This window comes from Natrix helvetica (genome assembly GCF_964273705.1).
Source record: "Natrix helvetica genome assembly, chromosome: 4".
Classification (NCBI taxonomy): Eukaryota; Metazoa; Chordata; class Lepidosauria; order Squamata; family Natricidae; genus Natrix; species Natrix helvetica.
Genome location: NC_138550.1, coordinates 161,103,404 through 161,129,894, shown reverse-complemented (window position 1 = coordinate 161,129,894; position 26,491 = coordinate 161,103,404). Strand labels below are relative to the sequence as shown.

Genomic DNA, 26,491 nt, shown 5'->3' with positions numbered 1-26,491 from the left:
GGCGGTAAGATACATGTGCATGCTGCACACATCCATGTGGACGCCTCTGGGCCCTTTCCAACCGTACTGGTTAGAAGGGAATCCGGAACCCACCACTGGCAAAAAGCCACATCAGCTGGTAGATACATTTTCCACATTCTCCCAGTTCCTACGACCTGGTGGTGGGGTCACTCCTGGGGGAGGCTCCAAAAATTTTAGCAAAGGGTTCTCTGCTCGGTTTCTGGGTGGGTGTGGCCATGGTGGGCATGGCCTAGTTGGCCTCCTGCACCCCAGGCTCCAGAGACATACCCAATTTCCACAACTATTTTTCATATGTTTTAGCCTCCAAACCATTAATTCTCCATGGGGCTCTTTTAGAATAGAGAAATATTGATTGATGAACAGATTAAACACAGACAGAGAGAGACAATTCTCCATCTATCTACCCCCTCCAATTTCTTGGGGGGGGTGTGTCCTGTAACATGCTTTCCTGTCATACAATTAGGCAACTTCCCATACAGGAACTACAATTCCCATTATTTCCAATCAGCTCCCTTCTGATCATGCTGGCTGGAAGATGACCCCGCTAAATTGAGCAAGTTCTCCGAGCCACAAAGTTCTCTTTGTTCTAAACTTCTTGTACAGGATTTCAAAAGAACAGATTATTACCAATCCTGGAATAGCAGAAGAAGACTTTATACTGAGGAGAATTCTAAGGACGGAGAGTGCACTACAAGCCACCTTTGATATTCCAAAACGGAAGTCAGCCTCTACCATTAAAACCAGTTTTAATCTCGGTTGTCCGTGTCTGCTTGATTTCTTCTGTGGAGACTTTTGGGTCCAAGGGCTTGTCCCCTATGGCTACTTGGAATCTGCTTATCAGTCAACATTCTGATGTTACGGGCCACATGGAGCTACCAAGTGGTAACCAAACAACTTTATAAATACATCAGCAACATAAACAAGAGATGACCATCTGTGGTTCATTCTATAGGAAGCACAAACTCCGCTTTTCACACAGCCACATCTGCCACTCACCACACAGACACCCATAACTACGTGAAAAGGCCTCATCAACAGTTTTGCCCTCCTCCAAAAACCAACTCCCCTTTAGCCATCCTCCTCCGTTGCAAGTGACAGGAACCACATCTCTTGCAAGTACACAGAAGCCTTCCGTATTTCTAAAAGGAAGTGTGTGGTCTGCTTAACCAGTGCTGCACTACAAGATAGACTGAACTTCCCCAAAGTCCTATTTTGGGGTCAGCTGCTGTCAGTTCTGAAGCTGCAGTTCCTTCTGAGTAGACTTTTCACACTGAGGGACAGCTGTTTCCCAGAGGTAAAGCGAGACAGAATAAAAACATTGAGAGGAAGACACAATGGTTGACATCTGAAGACAAGGTAAGGATCCATTTTACCCATCTCCAGGTAGAAAGATTCCCTCCCTCTACTCATAACATAAAGATCTCTGGCTTAAATCCAAAGATGTTGGAAAAGATTTATCTCTAACAAGAGTTCAGGGTTTCAGTAATCGTTTTGCGTTTTACAAAGAGTTTTGGATCTGAGGTACTTCGGTAGAAGGTCCTACTCATTAAAAGCAACCAGAGATGTGGGAATGTGGCGTTTTTTTTTTCATCCAAATGGGTTCCACAGATGAAGAGAACAGAATTCTGTTCCATCGCCATCATTCCTTTAAGTCCTCACTTGTTCCCAGGAAAAAGGATTGCAACACTAGAGAGCAGAAGAGGAAGGCAGCTACCTACATGCCTCTTTTCACTGTGGACACCAAGAGACGTTATCTCCAGATACTTGCCTACTTTGACACATCAGCTATGGGAAGACCTCAGATGCTTCCTGGACCACCTGACCCTCTTCAGACTGCTAGGATCTGTTTACCTACCCTCCTTGAACAAACAGGCAGTATCCACAGAAGAGAAATCAAGCACAAAATTTGTCACCTTGGTTGCTGTTCTCCCATTGGGAGATGATTCGATTGGATTCAGAGGACAAGTGATCTGTACCTGTGGAAGATCTTCCAACTTTGCTTGGAAGAGGGGCATTGTCTTTTTAGACAAAAGTCAACAAAGAAACTGTGATAGAAATAGTCAAGAGAAGATGGACTTGCTTGGAGGAAGGAAGACTGTGTTGAATAACAGAATAACAAAGAGCTGGAAGGGACCTTGGAGGTCTTCTAGTCCAATCCGCTGCTCAAGCAGGAAACCCTACAGCATTTCAGACAAATGGTTGTCCAATCTCTTCTTAAAAACCTCCAGTGTTGGAGTACCCACAACTTCTGAAACCAAAGCAATTTTCAAAGGCCTACCCAAATATGTTGTAGATAGTTGACCTCTATGTGGATTGAGAGCCAGCTTGGTCAAGTGGTCAAGGCATCAGATTAGAAATCAGGAAATTGTGCCTTCTATTTCTGCCATAGGCATAAAGTCAGCTGGGTGGACCTTGGGCCAGCCACTTTCTCTCAGCCCTAGGAAGGAGGCAATGGCAAATCATTTCTGAAACCTGGCCAAGAAACTGTAAGGAATTGTCTGGGAAGTCACCAGAGGTCACCAGTGACTTGAACACACTCCAAAAGAAATGTGTATTAGGTTTGGACTGGGTGGAAAATCTCATGCATAATTTGTCCCTAACTCAGGGCAGAAAATGTTGGGGGTGGAAAGGCAAGGCTGCTTCTATTTCAGAGGCAGAAAGGGGGAAAAAAACACCCACGCCCACTTCGTATCACCTTTGATCCATTTTTAAAGTTCTCATGGGAAAAAAACCGCAATCCAGCCCCTGTCACACCTGCTTCTCAGAAGCAAAATCGGGGTGAATTTCGCAGACATCACGAACCCCCAAATTCTCTTTGGAATTGCCTTCCACGCTGTCTTTGGGCTACTTCAGAACAATTGTGGGGATTCACTGAGATTGTGGGGAAATTGAGCCCAAATGAATTAACAATCTGATGTTAAGAATTGACTCATACGTAGTTTAACACCTATCGGTGTGAAGGAGCCGGAAAACACACCCAAATAGAAAAGTGAGTATGTTCATTTCAGTTTCAAAACTAAATTAAGAAACGCTTCAATGCATCTGTTAAACCAAATAAACACACATCTCTCTTAGCAAGGCCGTATCCATCCAGGATTCCAGACCAACAGACTTTAGATGAGACAATTTCATTTCACAGTCTTGACTTTTATTTTTCTCTTTTATTCTCCCTCCTATTTCCCCAAGAAAAGGAGGTCAATATTAAACCTTACTTTTTTTTCTTTACCACCACATAATTTGGATTAACCCTGCGTGGAGTTTTAAAAGAAATATTAAATGGAAAAAGCATAAGCTGTAGCATAAGCATAAGGATAAGGCTGTGCATAAGCGCACCAGCGTGGCTACCATCCCTGTCCTACTGTCCCAATTTTTTTGTACGCATTTCCTTTGTTCATATCCATGTTTATACTTACACCTGTTATCTTGTACATGTTTGACAAATAAAATAAATAAAAGTAAATAAAAATAAATAAAAGAAGAGTTGTTGGAGAAGACAAACTAAACAAGCTTATTCATTTAGAAATACAGCTGTTCTTGGGACCTCTTTACGATTTTTAAATATCTGGAACTGGAGAAGCAGGTCTAATTTGGGTTGAAAACTCCTGCAGGATTCGAGGCACTTGATCTATTTCATGGATTTCTCAGAGATCCTAGAGTTGGAAGAAGGCCATTTGGGTGATCACATTCAATTCCTTGCTTAGTGTACAACTTCAATAAATACTTATCAAGTCCTGGCTAAAAAAACAGCAAAGGTGATCTCATCTATTCCTTCAATGGTTGATTTCCACCTGCTCTTATTTCGATTTTCCCCTCTATTGTTTCATCAGAATTCTTCCTGTAGCAAGACCAATATTTCATCTCCTTCAGACTGGGAAAATAGAGCATAAACATAGACTTTTATCAGGTATCCCTCAACAGATATCTCTTCTGGGTGTATTTTACAGGGTCCTGAGAAGTTAGAAGGGTCTTGTTCAAAATAGAATGTTTACAAAAGTTGGCATATGGAGAATGCACTCATCATTATTCAGATTGTTGTAATATCACAGTTGAGAGCCAGTTGATGTACTGATTAAGACATCAGGCTAGAAAAGGGAGACCTTTGGTTTTATTTTCACATTGGACACAAAGTCAACTGGGTGTCACTCTCCCTTAGTCCTAGGAAGAAAGCAATGGCAAACTATTTCTGAAAATCCTTGCCAAGAAAACTGGAGACAGCATCCGACAACCGGACACAAGAAAGATTAAAATAGTTTTGTAAACTTGAACACTCCAGTGTGTGTATATGTATAGAATAGAATAACAGAGTTGGAAGGGACCTTGGAGGTCTTCTAGTCCAACCCCCTGTAGATAAATATTGGACCACAAGTTCTCATCAAGCTTTCTATCTATCCTACAAAATAATAACTACCTTCTTCATATGCCAAGTTTGAAAAAATTATCTTTTAAAAAATCTGATGTGATTGAACTTTTCATGTTTGTTTTCCCTAGTTCTGGGGTGGAGGAAATCATTTGGAAGGAAGAGAAAAACAATGGGGAATGCTATCAAAATACTGAAAACGACACCTGAAGTGAAGAATACACCTTGGCAATCAGGTAGGTGATCTTTTTTTTAAACTATGATTCAAGAGGACATAGGAAAGGGGAAAAAGTACAGAAATGGAATGATAACTAGAAATATATTCCTGTAGACAACTAGTCTACAATGTCCCATGACATCATAGTTGGCATCGATGCTTGGTAGCCCACCAAATGTTGGGGTCCCAGTGGCCGAATGTTGGCCTCTTCCCCATGGTCCCCTTCAGCTGGTGTTTCAGACTCTTTTGAATTTAGAATTTAGAATAACAGAGTTGGAAGGGACTTTGAAGGTCTTCTAGTCCAACCTCCTGCCTAGGCAGGAAAGCCTAGACAAATGGCTATCCAACATCTTCTTAAAGACTTCCAGTGTTGGGGCATTCAAAACTTCTGGAGACAAGTTGTTCCACTGATTAATTGTTCTAACTGTCAGGAAGTTTCTCCTCAGTTCTAAGTTGCTTCTCTCCTTGATTAGTTTCCACCCATTGCTTCTTGTTCTACCCTCAGGTGCCCTGGAGAATAGATTGACTCCCTCTTCTTTGTGGCAACCCCTGAGATATTGGAACAATGCTATCATATCTCCCCTAGTCTATCTTTTCATTAAACTAGACATACTCAGTTCCTGCAACCTGTCTTCATATGTTTTAGCCTCCAGTTCCCTAATCATCTTTGTTGCTCTTCTCTGCACTCTTTCTAGAGTCTCCACATTTTGCGTGATAGGCAGTTGAATTAGATAGCTGTTGTTTTAATTCTGCACAATTCCCTTCTGCGTAGTTCTCCTTTTCTACCAAGTAGGCCTATGTTTTATGTTGCCTTGCTCGGGTGAGGGTTCTTCTGAGAAATGGCTTCCTTTTTTTTTTTAATTGGGGAAGAAGGAGAAAGCACCAAGGCTCTCTCGTCTTCTTCCAGTTTGAACTGGTTGCATGCCATATTCCCCCAGTCTGCCTATCGTTATTTTGACTTGTATCTACAAAGGCTTACCTTTCAAGCTACAGCCAACCTCGCTTCTGATATGATTTCTCTCTACATCTCTGGCTCACCAGATCCCAACAGTTTACCCCAAGCACAGGTAGGCCTCGACCTATAACCATTTGTTGAGTGACCGTTTGACGTTACGACGACTCTGAAAAAAATGACTTATGACCGTTGTGTTGCATAAGGGGAATTATATGGTACAGGAGGAGTTGTGTAGAAGGGAGTTCTGTTCTCACCATCTTCTGTGCATGCTGATGGCTGATGTTTGGACTTAGTCAAGGCCAACCATCTCGAATACCAACCTGACGAGGCCTTTTGAAAATGCACCCCACATGACACCTTAGGGAGTTGCAAACTGGACTCTGGGCTGGGGTAACTGGAGGGAGGGGGCTTGGCAATCATTTGATATGTACTTGTTTGCGCCTTTTTGGCTCAGATCTTGCTTTCCTTTTTGTTGCTTTCAATACATATCTAGTAAAAGTACTTTATCTCTATTCCAATGGAGTTGAGGTTTTTCTTTCTTGGATATTGAAGGAGGCATGCCTGACAGGAAGCCAGATTCACTTAACAAACATGTTACTAATTTAACAACTGCAGTGATTCACTTAATAACTGGGGCAAGAAAGGTTGAAGAACTCATTTTGCGACTGCCTCCGCAACAAAAACGTATGGCTGAATTGTGGCCATAATTCAAGGACTCCCTGTGTTAGATGCACCCCTTTTGTTTCAATTCTCTTACTAGAATTCAAATTAAGTTCAACCACACCATTTGCATACTTCCATTTAGTTGCATTTTATTGCTTTCTTTCACCAAAAGTATGGCGGGTTATGTTAAGCCTTTAGCTGAATGGAAGGGAAGAGTATCCAAATGAATGAATGGAAAGGTTAATGAATAAGAGGATGCTGTTTTAGAAGGCCATTTTTATTTTTTTGACTCAAACTGTGAGGAGTCAAAAATGATAATCAGGCTAAAAGATGACTCAATTTAACTTTGTTCTTTCCCTTACTTTTAATCTTGATAAACATTCATATCTCTTTGTGCTATTTTTCCTTAAATGGGTGCTCCATCACTGGATGTTTTTAAGAAGAGACTAGACAGTCACTTATCTGAAATACTATAGATTCTCCTGCTTGAGCAGGGGGCTGGACTAGAAGACCTCTAAGGTCCCTTTCAGCTCATTTATTCTATGCTATAAGTAAGCATATTTGAAAGACGTTTTCAAATATTATAACTTCTACTACACGTAGTTCTCAACTTATGACCACAATTGAGCCCAAAATTTCTGTTGCTAAGTGAGAAATTTGTTAAGCGAGTTTTGCCTCATTTTATGACTTTTCTGATCACATGACTCCGGGACATTGCAACCGTCATAAATGTGAGTCAGCTGTCAAGCATCCAAATGTAAATCACGTGATCGTGGGAACGTAACAGTGTAATGGTTGTAAGTCCCTTGGGGAGAGGGGGCGGTCTATAAATTTAATAAATGAATGAAATGAATGAATGAAGTGTGAAACATGGTCATAAGTCACTTTTTTCAGCACCATTGTAACTTTGAACAGTCACTAAATGAATTGTTGTAAGTTGAGGACTACTGTACTGCACATATTTATGTACAAGTTCACCCTAAATTAAGTATTTGGTATTCAATTTTTAAATTGCACTTAAAATGTAAAAAAAAATGCAGTTTTCAGCAAATAACTGTTTCGATTTACATGAAGTAGTTGAACATTTCTTGGAATGAATTATGGGGCCTACTTATTTTCCCCTCCTCGCTCATTTTCCACTACTTAAAACTACATCGACTTTGACTGCAGCTGTTTATCCGTCCATCATTTCATGTTCTAACATTAAAGCCTTTAAAAAAAAAAAAAGTCGACACTGAAGTCTGTTGATGCTTGATAAGACTATTACAGATTGTTCTTTTAAAATACGTCTTCAGTCAAAAGAACAAAGATCTTTTTTTAAAAAAAAATTCTAATGAGATGATCAGATCCAGTTTGTATTTAGCTTTCTTGGCTATTTCACTATGTAAGGCCAGATCAATACTTTCCTTCCTGTCTTTCTTCTAACATCTCCATAAACATGCAAACCATCTAACAACCTGTTGTAGCTGTTTAAGTTATGGATTGATTTATGAGATTCTACTTGTACAATAGCGAGGGAAAATAGTGTTCTCTTTTCCCGCAAGTTTTAATTAATTCACAGACCTAATGACCATAGCTTATTTTTTGTAGCAAAGGGACGGGAAGAGCCTAAGGATGGAATCAAAAGAGGAATTAGCCTGGAGTCATTCTGTTTCCATAAGCGATCAAACCCTCTTGATTTCCACAGACTCTTATCTAGAATCAATTTAGTGCTGACCATTAGTAACTAGATTTTTTTTGTAATAAAATTTTATTGGTTTTTCAAAATTTATAGGGAAAAGGGTAAATGGACAGGTATACAAATTTTGGCAGTTGCAAAGTGTGTGAGGCCCCCCTCCCTCCATACCCATAGCGTACATTTATATATAATGCATTAGTATATAATTGATTATAATCAGCATATTAGTTCTATTATTAAATTCAATCAAATTAAACATTACAATATAAAATCCAAATATAATTCCATTTTCACTTTCGGTCAATTTATAATAATATGATTTTCATATTTATTTCTGTGATCTGAGTCTTCTTGCTATTGCCCCATCTCCCTCCACTGGCAGAGCTCTGGCCCCTCCCGTGTCCTGCGTGTCCGTTGTAGTGTCTGGTGGTTTCTCTAGGAGTGTTTTATTTTTTTCCATAAAGGCCTGCGCCTCTATGGGTGAATTAATTCTGATTCTTGTCTCCTCCCAGAATATCAGCATACCTTCAGGCATCAACCATCTAAACCACACCCCTTTCTGGTATAATTTATTCGCTAATTGCGAATAATTTTTTCTTTTTTCTCTAATCTTCTTAGGGATCTGCTTCAGAATGGTTATCTCCATATCATGATATGTCAATGCTTGCCCCCTTTGTACACCCAGAATTTCATCTCTTGTGGTTTTTCTAAGGAATTTAATGTGAACCTCCCTGGGTAAATTGTGTGTTCTAGCATAAGCTGAGTTCACTCTATAAACCAGATCTATATCCCACCCCATCTGTTGTTTTTCTTTGTGTGTATAGTCAGCCAGAATGTTTGTCATGATGTCCCTTATATTTTCCCCATCTTCTTCTATAACATTTTGAAATCTAAGATAATAGGACATTCTCTCAAATTCTAATTTCATCTGTTGGATGTCAAGATCTTTGTTCCCTTTCTGCACGGCTTCCACCCCCCCCCTCACCTCCTCCACCCCCCCTTCCACAAGATTCAGTCTTTGTGAGTTCTTATATATTTGGGCTTGATTTTCTTTAATTTCATCTTTCATTTCCCTTAACTGTTTCTTGATTTCCTCCTGGCCCTGTAGAATTTGTTGAAGCATTTGTTGAAAGTCCATCTCTGTAGTCTTATGTTGCATCAGTTCTGTTATCTTTGACTGTGTGGCTGGACTGGATGTTGCGGATGTTGGAGCAGAAGTGGCAAAGCCAGGTTTTCCAGGAGGGGGTCTTTTAGATGCCATCCTTTATAACGTTAAAAGTTCAGTCCAAATATGAAGTAAGCAATTAGAAAAGAAGGGTAGCCAGGTGGATCCGGGAGCAGAATAACCAGGCAGAAGAGAATCTCTCCAATAAGTCTGGCAATAGATAGAAAATTTCCCCTAGAAGGTTAAAAAAATACCAATCCACAAGAGGTTCCTCTGGGAGACACGGAGACAAAGACCGGAAGCCTGAATTTTAAAGGTGGAGTCAAGTTTCAGAGTTCATAAAGACAACGGAAGTGTGCCATCTTGCCCTGCCAGTTTTGGGCACAGAGGCGTAACAAAGTTTTAGAAAGTTCCAAAAGTCCTCAAATCATTGTAATATGTAAAATTAAATTGAAAAGAAAATCATCTCAGCCTAAGTGAGGCTTCATTCGTTGGCTCTCCCCCCTCCTCCTTCCCCGGGGGCTGAGAGCAAAATTGTTTCTTGCCGCTTGTCCAAGGGGGGGGGGGAAACCCCCCTCCCTCCAGCCGCACCTCCAAAATGCTCCGAAAGTTGTTTTAAAGTTTTAAAAGCTGAATCAAATCTTCATGCAAAGTAAGGGATGAAGAGAGAGGCAACCTCACCGCACCGCAGCTGCTTCCTTCAATTGTAGCATTCTCCAGTCGGCTTGTAGCGAGGCGCGAGGCGTGGAAACGCGATGCGCCCTCCGAGCTTGCTCCCCGGTGCCTTGGGCGCGCGAGAGAGCCCCCGCCGGCTGCCGCCGCTGCAGGAGACCTCCGCGATGCCGCCCCTCCGGCAGGACCCCTCTGCGGGGTGTCCTGTGCCCCCCAAGAAGTGGGGAAGCCCACCGGGGAGCCGGAGCGGGCAAAGAGCTGCCCGTCGCCGCCGCCGCCGGAACCGGAACTCCAGTAACTAGATTTTTGTGCACAGGCTTCAGCAATAAATCAACTTAACTAGACATTAACCTGTGGCCCTGATTCTTCGTGCATGACATTTTTCTTGATTAAAATGTCAATGCCAACTTTTTTTTCACCATGCAGCACTGTGGGAAGGCCCCTCTCTCAGACTAAAATATTCTATAAAATATTCATCATAGAATTCATCATAAAATAACAGAGTTGGAAGGGCCCTTGGAGGCCTTCTAGTCCAACCCCCTGCTTAGGCAGGAAGCCCTACACCATCAAGTCCACAACCAAAAGAAGCTTAACATTGCCATTGCCTCTCACAATACAATACAATACAATACAATACAATACAATACAATAGTAGAGTTGGAAGGGACCTTGGAGGTCTTCTAGTCCAACCCCCTGCCTAGGCAGGAAACCCTATACCGTTTCAGGCAAATGGCTATCCAACATCTTCTTAAAGACTTCCAGTGTTGGGGCATTCACAACTTCTGGAGGCATTTTCTGTTCCACTGATTAATTGTTCTAACTGTCAGGAAATTTCTCCTCAGTTCTAAGTTGCTTCTCTCCTTGATTAGTTTCCACCCATTGCTTCTTGTTCTACCCTCAGGTGCTTTGGAGAATAGTTTGACTCCCTCTTCTTTGTGGCAGCCCCTGAGATATTGGAACAATGCTATCATGTCTCATAAGTAGTTGCATAAGTTGTCCACCTATTATCTTGCAGCTGAAGATGAAAAGCCCACAGTTACTTTGGTAGTAGTGGAGGAGGAAGTGTACACATTTATGAAATCTTGCACCCCCTCTGTTGCCAAATGGAAACATATAATCGGGAAATAGAGTGGCTCTACTTCTGGTGACAGAATAACAGAGCTGGAAGGGCTCTTGGAGGTCTTCTAGTCCAAAGCTTGCTTAAAGCAGGAGACCCTGTACCATTTCAGACAAATGGTTATCCAATCTCTTCTTTAAAACTTCCAGTGTTGGAGCATTTACAACTTCTGGATGCAAATTGTTCTACAGATTCATTGTTCTATCAGGACATTTCTCCTTGTTTCTAGGTTGCTTCTCTCATTGATTAGTTTCCACCCATTGCTTCTTGTCCTGCCTTCAGTTCAGATGCTTTGGAGAATAGGTTGACCCCCTCTTCTTTCTGGCAGCCCTTAGATATCAGAATACTGCTATCATGTCACCCCTAGTCCTTCTTTACATTAAACTAGACATACCCAATTTCAACAACTGTTATTTATATGGAAACTAATCAAGGAGAGAAGCAACCTAGAACTAAGGAGAAATTTCCTGACAGAACAATTAATCAGTGGAACAAATTGCCTCCAGAAGTTGTAAATGCTCCAACACTGGAAGTTTTTAAGTATTTTCTTTCTTTCTTTCTTTCTTTCTTTCTTTCTTTCTTTCTTTCTTTCTTTCTTTCTTTCTCTCTCTCTCTCTCTCTCTCTCTCCCTTCCTTCCTTCCTTCCTTCCTTCCTTCCTTCCTTCCTTTTATCAAACCAGAGGATCTTGACTTAACAGCTTCCCTGAATGCTTTCTTGATTTTTCTGCCTTCTTATATAGTTTTCTGATATGGTTTTCTTTTCTTATATAGTTTTCTGCCTTCTTCTACTTTTTAATTTCCCATGGCGCTATTGTTAAATCTAAATTTGATCTGACACCCTGAGCAAGACCACAATATGCTGTTTAAGCAATCTAATAAAACCAGTTTGCTATCTTGTGATTGTAACCGTACAGGTTAACACAACATTCTCTATAAATGCAGTCTCTTTTAGTGCGACTATCAAATTTCCTAATGATGCCCTAATTCATTCATAATGATCGAGTCAAGTTTTTTTTTAATACAAAACCAGTAATTTATTAGGCACTTCTTTAAGCAATATCTGTTCGCAGTCGAGCCTGTGCTTTATTTGATTTTTCTTCTGAATTTTACCCCTGTTCCTTCCCTCCCCTCAGTCTGGTCACGATCACATTCCCCTGTAAGGTGCACCCCTTTCAAGCCAGCTGCAGTAATCTGAGATCTGACTTCAGCCGTCAGTATGCGTGGGATATACTCCCCCTCCTTTCTACTATGACAACACCAGGGAGTTGACAGTGACTTAATGACATTTACTATTCTACTAATACATAACTGCTAAGTAGTTGGAATGAAACAAGGACACAAATTAATGGAATGAATATTAATTGCTAGGAGATCACAATAACAAGAGGACAATTCCCACCAATCCTTCCTTGTGAGATCCTTGAATGCATCTGGAAGGCCATCACACTTCACAAACTGATTAGATGCCTCCTCTAACATCTGGCCCTTCAGGGACTTTAAACTTTTGTTTTGCAGAGCATGTTAATCAAACTCAAGCAACTATACCTTACATTGTAGTAACTGATTGATGACTGACTGATTGATTGATTCTGCAGGCCAGAGAAGTGATTTTCTCGCTGTACTCTATGACTACCCTACGCCGGATGTAAGCCAGCCTATATTTCAAGTTGGGGAAAAACTACGCGTGCTATCAGAGTAAGTATGCAAATTTTGTTTGTGTTATAAAAGTTGTGGCTATGGAGATTCTCAATCATCCAGGTCATGGTTGTCCCAAAGGTGCTTTTTCAAGAGGCAACTGGACTTTCTTGGTTTTTCTTTGAAGAGATTTCACTTCTCCTCCAAGAAGCTTCCTGGATGAGCTGAAGAAGCTTCTTGGATGAGAAGTGAAACATCTTCAAAGAAAAACCAGAACGTCCAATTGCCTCTTGAAAAAGCACCTTTGGGATTATAAAAGTTGTGTTTTCATATGTATTTTCTTATATGGTTTGGCTACGTTGTGTTAATGTTATATATATTTTAGAGCAGATGTTATATTTGAAGATAGCCATTTGTCTGAAACGGTACAGGGTTTGGTATAGGGTCTTGGATAGCCATTTGTCTGAAACGGTATAGGGTTTCCTGCCTAGGCAGGGGGTTGGACTAGAAGACCTCCAAGGTCCCTTCCAACTCTGCTATTGTATTGTATTGTATAAGAAATAGATTTCTAACTCTTTTAAGGTTTTCTTCCATCCATCCCCACCAAAAAGAGGTGGAAAAAATCCTCCCCCACTCAATTGCAATAAAGGTCAAGAATTTAGTAAATTCAATTTTACCATCCTTCCATATCATTTTAATAGTATAGTATAGTCTTTATTGTCATTGTGCAAAATAAAAAGAACGAAATTGGTTAATAATATTGTTAAAGGTAGATTTTACTCCACTTTTGTTCTTTGCTTAACTAATAATTTGGCTGCTTTTTTGAACTCAAGAATTACAGCAGCATAATTTCTCATATATTTTGATAAGTGTTTAGTAAAGTATTTCCATACTTTATCCCTGATTTATTTTATTTATTGGTTGGTTAGTTTTGTCATGTTTATGTAATGTGTATTGGAGGTGATGACCCTTTGAAGGTTGTATGCAATGAAAATTTCATTTTAATGTATGTCGATTGATTTACATTTAAAGTGACAATAAAGTTATTCTAAGTTCTAAGTGATTTGTTGACAAAATGAACAAATTAGGCAACCATTCACAACTGATTCTAGCATCTCACAATCGCTATGATCTGCAACGTTTTTTGCCAGTTTACAGCTAAAAATTAATGCTCATTCAGGAGAATGAATTCAGACTTACGACTGCATACGACTTTAACAACCATTGTTAAAAATGGTCATAAAATCCAGTCTGATCATAAGGGTGCCTCAGCTTACTGTCATGTCTTACAACTAAAATTCCAGCCCAATTGTAGTTCTAATTCTAAGATTAACTGTATGGGCTGCAGAAGCCAGCTGAAGAAGACCCTTGAAAGCAAGAAGAATTGATGGAAACAGAAAATTAGCACTGGGTGGGGTAGGGATGCTGAGCTTGTTGATCAGAAAGGTCAGACATTCGGTGGTTCGAATCCCTAGCGCCGAGTAATGGAGTGAGCTCCCGTTACTTGTCCCAGCTTCTGCCAACCTAGCAGTTCGAAACACGTAAAAAATACAAGTAGAAAAATAGGAACCACCTTTGGTGGGAAGGTAACAGCGTTCTGTGTAGTTCTCAATGGAACTGCATCTACATGGAGGGAAGTATGCAGTGGAGTACCCCAAGGCTCTGTTTTAGGCCCAGTACTCTTCAACATCTTCATCAATGATTTGGATGAGGGAATAAATGGGGAACTCATCAAATTTGCAGATGATACCAAGCTGGCAGGAATAGCCAACACTCCAGAAGATAGGCTTAAGATACAGAAGGATCTTGACAAACTTGAACATTGGGCACTATCTAATAAAATGAAATTCAATGGTGAAAAGAGTAAGGTTCTACATTTAGGCAACAAAAACGGAATGCACAGGTACAGTATAGGTGATACCATACTCAGTAGTAGTAACTGTGAAAGGGATCTTGGAGTCCTAGTGGACAACCATTTAAATATGAGCCAGCAGTGTGCAGCAGCTGCCAAAAAAGCCAACACAGTTCTAGGCTGCATCAACAGAGGGATAGAATCAAGATCACGTGAAGTGTTAATACCACTTTATAATGCCTTGGTAAGGCCACACTTGGAATACTGCATTCAGTTCTGGTCGCCACGATGTAAAAAAGATGTGGAGACTCTAGAAAGAGTGCAGAGAAGAGCAACAAAGATGATTAGGGGACTGGAGACTAAAACATATGAAGAACGGTTGCAGGAACTGGGTATGTTTAGCTTAAGAGAAAGAAGGACTAGGGGAGACATGATAGCATTATTCCAATATCTCAGAGGTTGCCACAAAGAAGAGGGAGTCAAACTATTCTCCAAAGCACCTGAGGGTAGAACAAGAAGCAATGGGTGGAAACTAATCAAGGAGAGAAGCAATTTAGAACTGAGGAGGAATTTCCTGACAGTGAGAACAATTAATCAGTGGAACAGCTTGCCTCCAGAAGTTGTGAATGCCCCAACACTGGAAGTCTTTAAGAAGATGTTGGATAGCTATTTGTCTGAAACGGTATAGGGTTTCCTGCCTAGGCAGGGGGTTGGACTAGAAGACCTCCAAGGTCCCTTCCAACTCTACTATTGTATTGTATTGTATTGTGCGCCTTCGGCGTTTAGTCATGCCGGCCACATGACCACGGAAACATCTTCGGACAGCACTGGCTCTTTGGCTTTGAAATGGAAATGAGCATCGCCCCTAGAGTCGGGAACGACTAGCACATATGTGGGAGGGGAAGCTTTACCTTTTAATCATTACGTGTTTTTTTTAAAGGAATTAAAACAGACATTGATGGAAAAACCATATAGGTTCTCTAGTCTCTAAATTGTGGAAGGAAATTCTTGCCTTTCCTGACATCACAAATGACAATCAGTATGGTTTGTTTCCAACCAATGTTCCTCCTCTTTCCTTCTACCTTAAAAAAACAAAACAAAACCACGAAGATGAAAGAATCCGCCTTTTGAGTGTGCAAAGAGGAAACAGCCCACCGTCACCCTTGTGTAAATTGCCAAGAAAGTAGCTATTTGTCTCCACACAGGTCTTTCAAACCAGGTGATCAGGTGTGTTGATGATGGACAGTTTTAAACCAGGCCCCAAAATAAACATTTATTTTCTTGCAATGTACCTTTCGTGTACCAGTCAAGCGTTTGAGCTCACAACTGACAAGTGTGGCAGTCGAGACTGGATGGAACTTTCCTCTTCCTGTTATGACACTGCTGGGCACACAAACAAACGTCACGAGAGCTTTCAGAATATGCTAAGAGTTGTGGGTCCCTTTAATAGTAGGGTACCTACAGGGCAAATAGTTGTTTCCTATGAGGAAAGTATGCAGAAATAGGGTCCATCGACTTTTAAGTGCCTGCTCTTAAAATTCCTTGATGGCATTACGGGTCAAGGCACTCAAACTAATGCATACAACGATTCCACCGTTTTGGAATCTGCTAAAATTAGCATGTTCTTTCCGTCTATACCTTTCTTTAAATCTGAGCCTAAACATGAACTTCACTGTATGACTCTAGAAAGAGTGCAGAGAAGAGCAACAAGAGACTAAAACATATGAAGAATGGTTGCAGGAACTGGGTATGTCTAGCTGAATAGAAAGAAGGACTAGGGGAGACATGATAGCAGTGTTCCAATATCTCAGGGTTGCCACAAAGAAGAGGGAGTCAAACTATTCTCCAAGGCACCTGAGGGTAGAACAAGCAACAATGGGTGGAAACTAATCAAGGAGAGAAGCAACTTAGAACTTCCTGACAGTTAGAACAATTAATCAGTGGAACAGCTTGCCTGTGATCTCTTTTTGTGACCTTCTGACAAGCAAAGTCAATGAGGAAACAAGATCCACTTAACAAACGGTATTACTAATTTAACAACTGCAGCGATTCACTTAACAAACGTGGCGAGAAAAGTTTGTAAAATGGGATAAAACTCACTGAACAAATTTCTCACTGAACAATATAAATGTTGGGCTCAGTTGTGGTCATAAGTTGAGATCCACCTGTAAAGCATGAAAAACTAGCAAAAACTGCTTGATTTTATCTCATCAACGCCGCGTTGCCCAGAACAAATCCCCCTTACCAGAGGAAGTCCCCTTGTGGAATACTGTGAAGCCGTTACCATGGCAACTTCACTATGCTGTGCAGCAGAAGCCATTTTAAGGCACAACAGGCTGTATCTTAACCGAACTTGAACCAAAATGCACACTATCACTGTCAAAAGTACTGTGATTGAACACTATAGATATAATTCATTCCTTTTCATTTCAGCAGCCCACGTGTTCCAGAGTTATGCTAGAGCACACACAGACACACACCCTGAGGGGTGTTAGGGGTGTCTTACCCCCACAGTATATTTTTCCAGAGAGTAAGTCATGATAGATAGATAGATAGATGATAGATAGATAGATAGATAGATAGATAGATAGATAGATAGATAGACAGACAGACAGACAGACAGACGGACAGAGAGACAACTATGAGATAATAGGTCTGTCTTGATCATTTTAAGGTAACTGGGTAAGTTTTCCAGAAAAAAAAATCAAATTGCAGGATATATTTTATTTCTAGCTTCTGGGACTAGAAATCCTTCAAAATCCTTTATAACGCTATGAGAGCACAAAGGACCCCTCAGTTCAACCTGCTGCAAATATTCTGTATGATTGAGACCAATTTTAATTCCTGACTGTTTTCACCATGCCTTTGACAGCAGCTTCCTCTTTTCACTTTTGCAGCGAGGGTGTCTGGTGGAAAGCTTGTTCCCTGACTACAGGAACAGAAAATTATATTCCGGAAAATTGTGTTGCCAGAGTTTACCACGGGTAAGGAATTTCCTTATGTGTATCTATGCTTACACGGGCTAACGTACCCACGCTGTTGAAAATGCCCATTTCTGTACTCATATATGACTAGCTGATAACTTGGCATTGCCCGGGTATTTATTTATAGAGGGAAAATGCCCAGACCAAACATAATTTCTAATGTTAGATTTTCTCCCTTATGGGAGGGAGCCCCCTTGTGGAGTACTGTGAAGCTGTTACCATGGCAACTCCACTGCGCTGTACAGTAGAAGCCATTTTAAGGCACAACAGGCTGTATCATAACAGAACACATACCCAAGGGGTGTTAGGGGTGTCTTACCCTCACAATATTTGTTTCCAGAGAGTAAGTCATTTGTGTACCAAGTTTGGTTGAAATTGCTCGAGGTGTTCCATTGTTATGCTGGAACACACACACACACACACACACACAACCATGTGTGTGTGTGTGTGTGTGTGTGTGTGTTGTATTTGTGCTGATAAATAAATAAAGGGAGACTAGTATAGATCTATTTCAAGCTATTTAGCTCTCATCAGCTAGCCATACCCTTACTGGGATTTGAACCTGGGCTGTATTACATATTATACAGGAGTAAGCCTAATATGTAATACAGCCCAGGTTCAAATCCCAGTAAGGGTATGGCTAGCTGATGAGAGCTAAATAGCTTGAAATAGATCTATACTAGTCTCCCTTTATTTATTTATCAGCACAAATACAATACAAATATAAAAAGGCAACATTAAAAATAAAAATATGGTTTTCTGCCTGGATGGTTTTCTGTAATGAGCCGAAGGACAGGAAGAGGGAGTAGTGAACTTCCTCCCATATTTGGGCATACCAGGGGTTGTAACACACATACATACATACATACATACATACATACATACATACATACATACGTGTGTGAGTGTGTATGTGTGTATCTATATATATCTATATAGCTATATATCTATATATAGCTATATATCTATATCTATATCTACATCTATATCTATGAGATATGCCCATCAATTACATTTTCCACTCTCTAATAGCGATCAGCAACTGGCGGGAAAATCCAGATGTGTACAAATTAGAATATTTCATGAGACATCTTACTTAGACTTCCTGAGCCTGTTGTACACTTTGCTGAGCAAAATTATCTTCTCTTTTCCCCCCTGTATAAACCTGACCTATTTCTCTTTTGCTTTTCCTGCAGCTGGTTATTTGAAGGCATCAGCAGAGAAAAAGCTGAAGAACTTCTGCTCCTTCCAAGTAACAAAGCTGGCTCTTTCATGGTTAGAAAAAGTGAGACCACAAATGGTAAGCAAAAGCTGGTTAGGTAACCCTGGTCTATTTTCTCACAAACCAGTAAGCGTATGAGTGACTCTATGCTCTTGGGCTGCTATCCTGATTGCTGGCTAGACTGCCTAGGGTAGATAGGAATTGAGTTCAGCATCTAAAGCAGTGTTTCTTCACCTTGGCAACTTGAAGATCTGTGGACTCCAACTCCCAGAATTCCCCAGCCAGTCTTGCTGAGAGTTAAAGTACACACATCTTCAAGCTGCCAAGTCTGAAATGTTGCCCTAGAGCTGTGATGGCGAACCTATGGCACACGTGCCACAGGTGGCATGTGGAGCCATTTGTCAGGGCATGCAAGGCATTGCCCTGTCACCTGGCCAGCGTGCATGCACGCACTGGCCAGCTGACTTCGGCCTTCTTTTGAGGCCATTTTGCACCCTCCGGAGGCTTCAGCCTCCGGCGGGCACAAAATGGCCTCTAAAGAAGCCTCCGGAGTGCAACAAACCAGCCCGATAGGCAAACCGCAAGTTCAGGAACAGACTTCAGGTTTGCTCGTAGGACTGTTTTTCACCCTCCAGAGCCTTCAGGGAAGCATCCTGAAGGCCCCCGAAGGCTCCGGAGGTCGAAAATCGGCTCTATGGACAAACCGCAAGTCACCATTCCTGAACTTCCAGTTCCCCGTAGGTCCGCTTTTTGCCCTCCAGAGACTTTAGGAAAGCTCCTGAGGCCTCCAGAGGGCGTCCGGGGGGCGGGGAGGCTGTTTTCGCCCTCCCCAGGCTCATAGAAAGCCTCTGGAACCTGGGGAGGATGAAAAAGTCATGGCAAAAGCAGGGGGGACACACACATAGCATTATGGGTGTGGCACACCATTGCACGACCCAACTGTGCTCCTCCCGCTTTTGGCCAAGGAGCCAAAAAAGCTTCACCATCACTGCCCTAGAGTATAAACGCTACAGACAAATTTGTAGGACAAGGTTAGGGGCGGGATTCAGCCAGTTTGGACTGGTTCGAGTGAACCGGATGCTAATTTTACATCTAGTTCACTGAACCGGTAGTTGCAAGGACTGGCTGGCCCCACCCAGGGAAACAATATGCTAACCCTATATATCTCTTTTTCCAATGAGAGATATCTAGCTGACGGAAAGGGCAAACATGAGCATCACACTCAAGAATGAGAAAGTGTGTGAAACAGATGTTAAGAAGGATTGAGTCTAGTGAGGAGTTCTGGGAGTTGAAGTCCACACATCTTCAAGCTGCCAAGGTTGAGAAACAGTGATCTAGGGACTATACAAGGGATACAAAGGAATATTAGGATAGGGACGGTAGGCACTAGTGCGCTTATCCATGCCCCTTAAAGACCTCTTAGGAATGGGGTGAGATCGACAGTAGACAGTCTTAGGTTAAAGTTGTGGGGATTTGGGGAAGAAACCACAGGTAGGACATTCCAGGCATTGACAACTCTGTTTCTAAAGTCGTATTTTCTGCAATCAAGTTTGGAGCCGTTTACCATAAGTTTGTGTCTATTGTGAGCTCGTGTGTTGTTGTTGTTGCAGCTGAAGTATAAATGGGGACTCTTATTATAGCAACTTTGCTTTCCCTCCAGGTTTTTATTCGCTGTCAGTCCGGCACGCAAATGTGAAACATTACCGGATCTTCCGCTTGCCAAACAATTGGTATTATATCTCCCCTCGGCAAACCTTTCAGTGTCTCGAGGACCTCGTAAACCACTATTCTGGTAAGAGAAAGCTCCAACCCCCTTCTTTTCCAAGATCAGAAATACAACTTGTCAAGTTATCCTAGCTAGGATTTATATTTTCTGTCCATGCAATGTTCAGTCGTACCGAGGGTGTAGAAATGAATCACGTGTCCCCCTAGAGTCGGTCTAATGTGCTTGTAGCAAACAAACAAACAAGTCCAATAATGTTTTAGACAATATGGGGAAGTAGGATCCTTGGTGCTCTCTGAGCTTGGTTGTTTTCTTGCAGGTGTTTTATTACCCAACTAGGTAACATCATCAGTGCTAGGAAGGAATGGGGGTTTGCAGTCCCCTAACCAAGGAGAGAAGCAACCTAGGAGAAATTTCCTAACAGTGAGAGCAATCAGCTAATGGAACAGCCTGTCTTCAAACGTTCCGGGTACTCCGTCACTTTCAAAAAGAGACTGGACAATCATTTTTCTGAAATGATATAGGGCAGTGATGGCTAACCTTTTTTGGCTCGCATGCCAAAAGCGGGAGGAGCGCAGGGGGGTCGTGCGCAGGCATGCCACACCCATAATGCTATGAGCATGGACCCAGCGCGCAGACGTGCACTCACTCCCCCCCCACGCACTTTTGGCACCCTTTTTTCACCCTCCCCAGGCTCCAGGGGCTTTCTAGGAGCCTGGAGAGGGTGAAGAAAAGCCTCCCCCCCCCGGAGACCCTCTGGAGCACGAAAAACTGGCCCTACGGGCAAACCAGCAGTTCAGGAACAGTTTTCACTGTCTGGAGCCTTCAGGGGCCTTCAGGAGGCTTCCCTGAAGGCTCCAGAGGACGAAAAATGGCCCTACGAGCAAACCAGAAGTCACTTCCAATTTGTTCATAAGGTCATTTTTTGCACTCCGGAGCTTGAAGGCTCCGGAGGGTGAAAAACGGCCCTACAGATAAACCGGAAGTCACTTCCGAATTGCTCATAGGGTTGTTTTTTGCCCTCCGGAGGCTTCAGGGAAGGCTTCCAAAGGCTCCTGAATGCTCTGGAGGGCGAAAAACAGTCCTATGAGCAAACTGGAAGCCCTTTCCTGAAGTTCCGCTTTGCCCATAGGGCCGGTTTTTCGTGCTCCAGAGGCTTCAAAGAAGACTCTGGAGGGAAAAAAACAGCTTCAAAAGGAGGCCGAAGTTAGCTGGCCAGCGTGCATGTGCGCTCTGGAGAAGACAGGGCAACGTCTCACGTATCCAAACAAATGCCTCTGTGTGCCACCTGTGGCACGCTTGCTCCCATGTTTCCCCAAAAATACAACATGTGCTGATAATAAGACCATGCCACATTTTTCCCTCCCTGGACGACAACCCCCTCCAGCCAGGCAGAGCGGCACTCACCGACCTAGCAGTATCCTGAAGGCGTCAAGCCGCATGAACAGGGTGAGGGGGGCAAAGGCTCACGTTGCTTGGCGCCTTCGGGATACTGCGCAATACAGCCGTTGGCCCCTGAGGCTGTGCCTGGCTCTTCGGGCACCTGCTCGCAAGAGAGCAGCTACCTGGCAACCCCAAAACGATACCCCCCGATCATAAGACCCAATTAATATTTTGGGGGTCAAAAGAAAATAAGACCCTGTCTTATTTTTGGGGAAATACGGTATTCATTCGCCATCAAGGCCATACGTTCGCCATCATCTTCTATTCGAGCAGGGTTTGGACTAGAAGACCTCCGAAGTCCCTTCCAACTGTATTATTCTATGTTCTAATTAAAGTGAATATCTCATGCATTTTCAATGGTGTGAAACCACAACTTCCCTAACAACAACCAAGCCACTTCTCTCACAAACCAAGCTAGCTGAAGATTCACTTCGTTCCCAACAGGAAACCATGGTTTTACACCCAGCGATCGATAAATATCAGGACTCGGTGCTTATATTTCAAACTGCTTCAGTGGATTAGAAACACCAGTTGTCCGGTGATGTCATGTACAAATCTCTTTCTCCATCACTCACCTCAAAACATTTTGCTTTTTTTAAAAAAAAAAACCATTTAAAATAGAGGATGTGAAAGTGGAAGTCATATGATAAGCAGCAACTAATTTTAGCCTCAATCTGTTTTGCACAGCTAGATCTTTTTTTTTTCCATACTCACCCTCACAAACTCATTACCTAAACGGAGTTGATTCAAATGTGCACCTGAAACTGTCATTTGGAAATTGTTTGAAGCTTTGGGTTTTGTTTTGTTTTTTAATATCTCAATGGAAACCGTTTCCTCCTATTTGCAGATGTGCTTAAAATAAAATAGCATTAGGGAAAAGAAAGGGGGGGGAGCCATCCTTTCGCATTTGGAGGAGCTGCTAAAACTGTAGCAGTTAATCTTCAACGTTGCAGAGAATTTCACCGTGCACTTTAAAGAGTCCAGAGATTTTCCTGCAAACCGATTAGAAAAGAATGCCCAGTTCTAAAGCATATTGGAAAGCCTAGAATTATCGTTCTTTCTTTGTGTTAGTCTGTCTTTTACATCTGCTTTTATTTTAAGTTCACCTTCTGCTATTTCAGTGTTGGATTTGACTTATATAAAGAAAGAAATTATAAAGAAAGGTAAAGAGTTTAAAATCTACTCCTTCAATTGAAGTAGAGCTGGAAGGGACCTTGATTGGTCTTTTAGTCCAATCCCCTGCTCAAGCAGGAAACCCTATACCAGGGACGTCAAACTGGCCACAAGACATTGTCATCACGTGAAGTATTGCATTTTTTCCCCCTTCGTTAAACCGGAGATGGCCGTGGCCATCGGACCGTGAGTTTGACACTCCTGCTCTATACCAGTTCAGATAGGTGGCTGGCCAGTCTTTTCTTAAAAACCTCAGTAATGGAGCCCCACAATTTCCAAAGGTTCCACTGGTTAATTGTCCTCACTGTTAGGAAGTTTCTCTTTAATTGCAGGTTGCTTTTCTCCTTGATTAGTTTCCATCCATTGTTTCCTGTCCTGCCTTCTGGTGCTTTGCAAAATAAGTTGACCCCCTTCTTCTTTGTGGCACCCCCTCAAATACTGGAATGCTGCTACCATGTCACCCCTAATTCTTCTTTTCTTTACACTAGTTAGACCCAAAACCTGCAGCCGTTCTTCATATGGTTTAGTCTCCAGGCCTTGGATTTTAAGAACTTCTCCTTAAAATATTCAGATGTATAGAGTGGCGCTCCATCTACCCATTAAATAAGAGACGTAGCTTGTATTGTTTCGCTTCCAAATTTATCTATCAATATAGTGTGTGTTCTGTTAAGATACGGCCTGTTGTGCCTTAAAATGGCTTCTACGGTACTGCTGTAAAATGGCTTCTACTGCACAGTGCAGTGGAGATGCTATGGTAACGGCTTCACAGTACTCCACAAGGGGGCTCCCTCTGGTAAGGGGGAAAATCCAATAGAAATGACATTTGGTCCATGCATTTTCCACTTATAAATAAATATCCAGGCAACGCCGGGTTATTGGCTAGTTCAACATATACACAGACACACAGACATATATACATACATACATTTCTGGAATTTATAGTATTGCACAGTCACTTGGAACATCAATGTATCAGTGGATAGCCTAAAATGAGGTTGATTGTATGCGTTTTGCCTTTCTTTCAATCTGCAGAGGTGGCTGACGGCTTGTGCTGTATCCTCACAACTCCTTGCCTCACCCAACACACCCCCATCCAGGAAGTAAGAGCTCAAGAGCCGCCCGTAGTGATGCGCAACAAAACCTTCAAGTGGAATCATATGCAAAGGTACTCCTTGTTTAAGATAAGACTCTTGAGATATAGTTTATTCCAAAACTGGAAATAGAACAAAAGTCAGAGAAGGAACAGCCCTAAATTCTCAATTTTGCCATGGAAATAAATTATTCGGTACAGGTAGCCCTTGATTTTACAATCCCAGCTGGGCCCGAAATTCCTGTCGCTAAAAGCGGGACTGTGATTAAGTGACTTTTGCCCCCATTTAACGACCTTTCTTGCCACAGTTGTTAATCACTACGCTTCTTAAGGTAGTAACATGGTTGTAAAACGAATCTGGCTTTCCCGTTGACTTTGCTCATCAGAAGGTCACAAAAGGTCCCAGAACACTGCAGCCATCATAAATACGAGTCAGTTACCAAACATTTGAATTTTGGCCATGCTGCAATGGTCGTAAGTATGAAAAATGGTCATAAGTCACTTTCTTCAGTGACATAACTTTGAACGGTCACTAAACAAATGCTGGTAAGTTGAGGGCTGCCTGTAGAATAAATGCAAGCTTGCTTACTACATGGTCTTACACAACGCTTTGAAGCCAGACATAAGTTCAGGGATGGGCTATGGGAGGTTTGCAGGGGTTCGGGAGAACCTCTAGCTAAGATTCTATGCAGTTTGGAGAACCCCCAAATTCCACTCCTGGCTGGCCCTGCCCCGCCCACCCCACACCGCCCATCCCAGGAGTCCCCACGCGGCCCGTTTTGGATGCAAGTAAGTGCAGGGGGTGCACAGAGGCTCGGGGAGAGCAAAAAATGGGCCTACCGGAACTTCGGGAAGGCTGCAAACAGGCCCGGTTTCAGCCTCCAAAGGGCCTCCACAGCCTGGGGAGGCCGTTTTTGCCCTCCCGGAGGCTCAAAAAAAGCCTCCGGAGCCTGGGGAGGGATAAAACGCCCCCTCCGTGGTGCAGCAGGCTGACTGACTAGGCCATGCCCACCATGCCCCCCACCCACCCAGCAACCGGGCAGAGAACCCCTTGGTACAACTTTAGAAGCCCACCCTTCCCTGTACAAATCTTCTCTTCTATAACCATGAAAGTTTTAAAGCAAAAGAATGGCTCACTTCTTTATGAATTGTTTAACGGGAATCCTGCAGGTCATCTGCGAAGAAACCTTTTGAGTCAAACCTCAGTATCTCTTGCATGTAGGCCAGTGGTCACTCTGGGATAGAAGAATGGATTCTAGACATGCTCAGAGGTTAAAGCTTTTAAAGCCTTCCTCCATACAGACTCAGCAGCCCCATCCTGCAGACTTTGCCTTAATCCCCAGGAGCCTGGGGCATTCCTTCAGACTACAACTCCCATCCACCCCTTCCACGGTCCTGGAGCCAAGCCTCCTACGAATTCAGCCGTCAGCAAGTCTCAAGAAAGACCCCCGCAAAAGGTCGGAAGGAGGCCAACCCGGGAATTTCAAACGCAAATGTGAATGCCCCCCCCCTTTAAAATATTAAAAAGTTAAATATTTAAATTAAAAAAAAAAAAAAAAAAAAAAAAAAAAAAAAAAAGAAAGTTTTAAAGCCCCTTTTCTTTTCTCCCAAGGTCCAGGGAGTGTGACGGTGACATTGCAGACATGCTCAGATTGGAAGACTCTGGCCTCAGCTACGGTCTCCGAAACAGCATCGCCTCTTACCTTGCCCTAACTATGGACGACAATCCTTCTTTTGTGAGAAAGAAAGCCAAAAAGACCCAGTCTATGATCTATCGGAGCAACCACCAATCCCAACCTGGTTTCCTATATCATGAGGACTGAACCTGAGAAAAGCCAACTTGGGAGTTACCAAGACGGATGCGAATTAGCACTTTGAGTAGATGTTGCCTGCACTCTCGGAAATCTCATCGACATCATTCCTAGATAACTGAGATCTCATCTCCAACCTCACGGATGCCCTAAATATACCCATATTTATATTTATTTATGCATGATGGGGTGGGGGTTTTCCCTTGTAAAATATGGACTTTATTCATGTATGATCCTTGGACAAAGCTGAAAAGTATGCACATGTGTGTAACTTTATGTATATACATCATCTCTCGTGATATTAAAATATTTTAAACAATTCAATACCTGTTTTACACTCACCTGGAATCTTATTTTACCTTTACCTTTACCTTTTATTTCGATTTTTATACTGCCCCCTCTCACCAAAGGGACTCGGGGCATTTTTTTCACATGCATCTCGGTTGTTATTCAGTTGCTAAGTCATGTCCGATCCTCTACGACTCCATGGGCCATAGCATTCCAGGCCCTCCTGTCCTCCACTGTCTCCCACAGTTTGCCCAAATTCGTGTTCATTGCATTGTTGACACTATCTAAGCATCTCATCCTCTGATGTCCCCTTCTCCTTTTGCCTTCAGCCTTTCGCAACATCAGGGTCTTTTCTAATGAATCTTTTTTTTTCTCATTAGGTGGCCAAAGTTTGTGAGCTTCAGTACCTGTCCTTATGTTGAAAT

At 42.3% G+C, this 26,491-nt stretch overlaps 2 protein-coding genes across 2 annotated transcripts in view; one reads left to right on the top strand and one right to left on the bottom strand.

Moving 5' to 3' along the window:
• Window positions 1-26,491, bottom strand: part of TG (thyroglobulin) — a 165,402-nt gene that overhangs the window by 32,461 nt on the left and 106,450 nt on the right. The gene's annotated exons all lie outside the window — the stretch shown is intronic.
• SLA (Src like adaptor) lies at window positions 1,160-26,102 on the top strand. The gene is made up of 8 exons (XM_081949877.1): window positions 1,160-1,377; window positions 4,510-4,614; window positions 12,441-12,540; window positions 17,230-17,316; window positions 18,513-18,616; window positions 20,199-20,330; window positions 23,910-24,042; window positions 25,580-26,102. Exons 2-8 carry the CDS (start codon window positions 4,551-4,553, stop codon window positions 25,788-25,790), a joined length of 831 nt encoding a protein of 276 aa, XP_081806003.1. The 5' UTR covers window positions 1,160-1,377; window positions 4,510-4,550; the 3' UTR covers window positions 25,791-26,102.

Coding starts and splice junctions, on each gene's coding strand:
- SLA (XM_081949877.1), top strand. CDS start 4,551: ATGGGGAATGCTATCAAAATACTGAAAACGACACCTGAAGTGAAGAAT. Junction 4,615..12,440: donor GAATACACCTTGGCAATCAG/GTAGGTGATCTT, acceptor TTGATTCTGCAG/GCCAGAGAAGTGATTTTCTC. Junction 17,317..18,512: donor GTTGCCAGAGTTTACCACGG/GTAAGGAATTTC, acceptor CTTTTCCTGCAG/CTGGTTATTTGAAGGCATCA.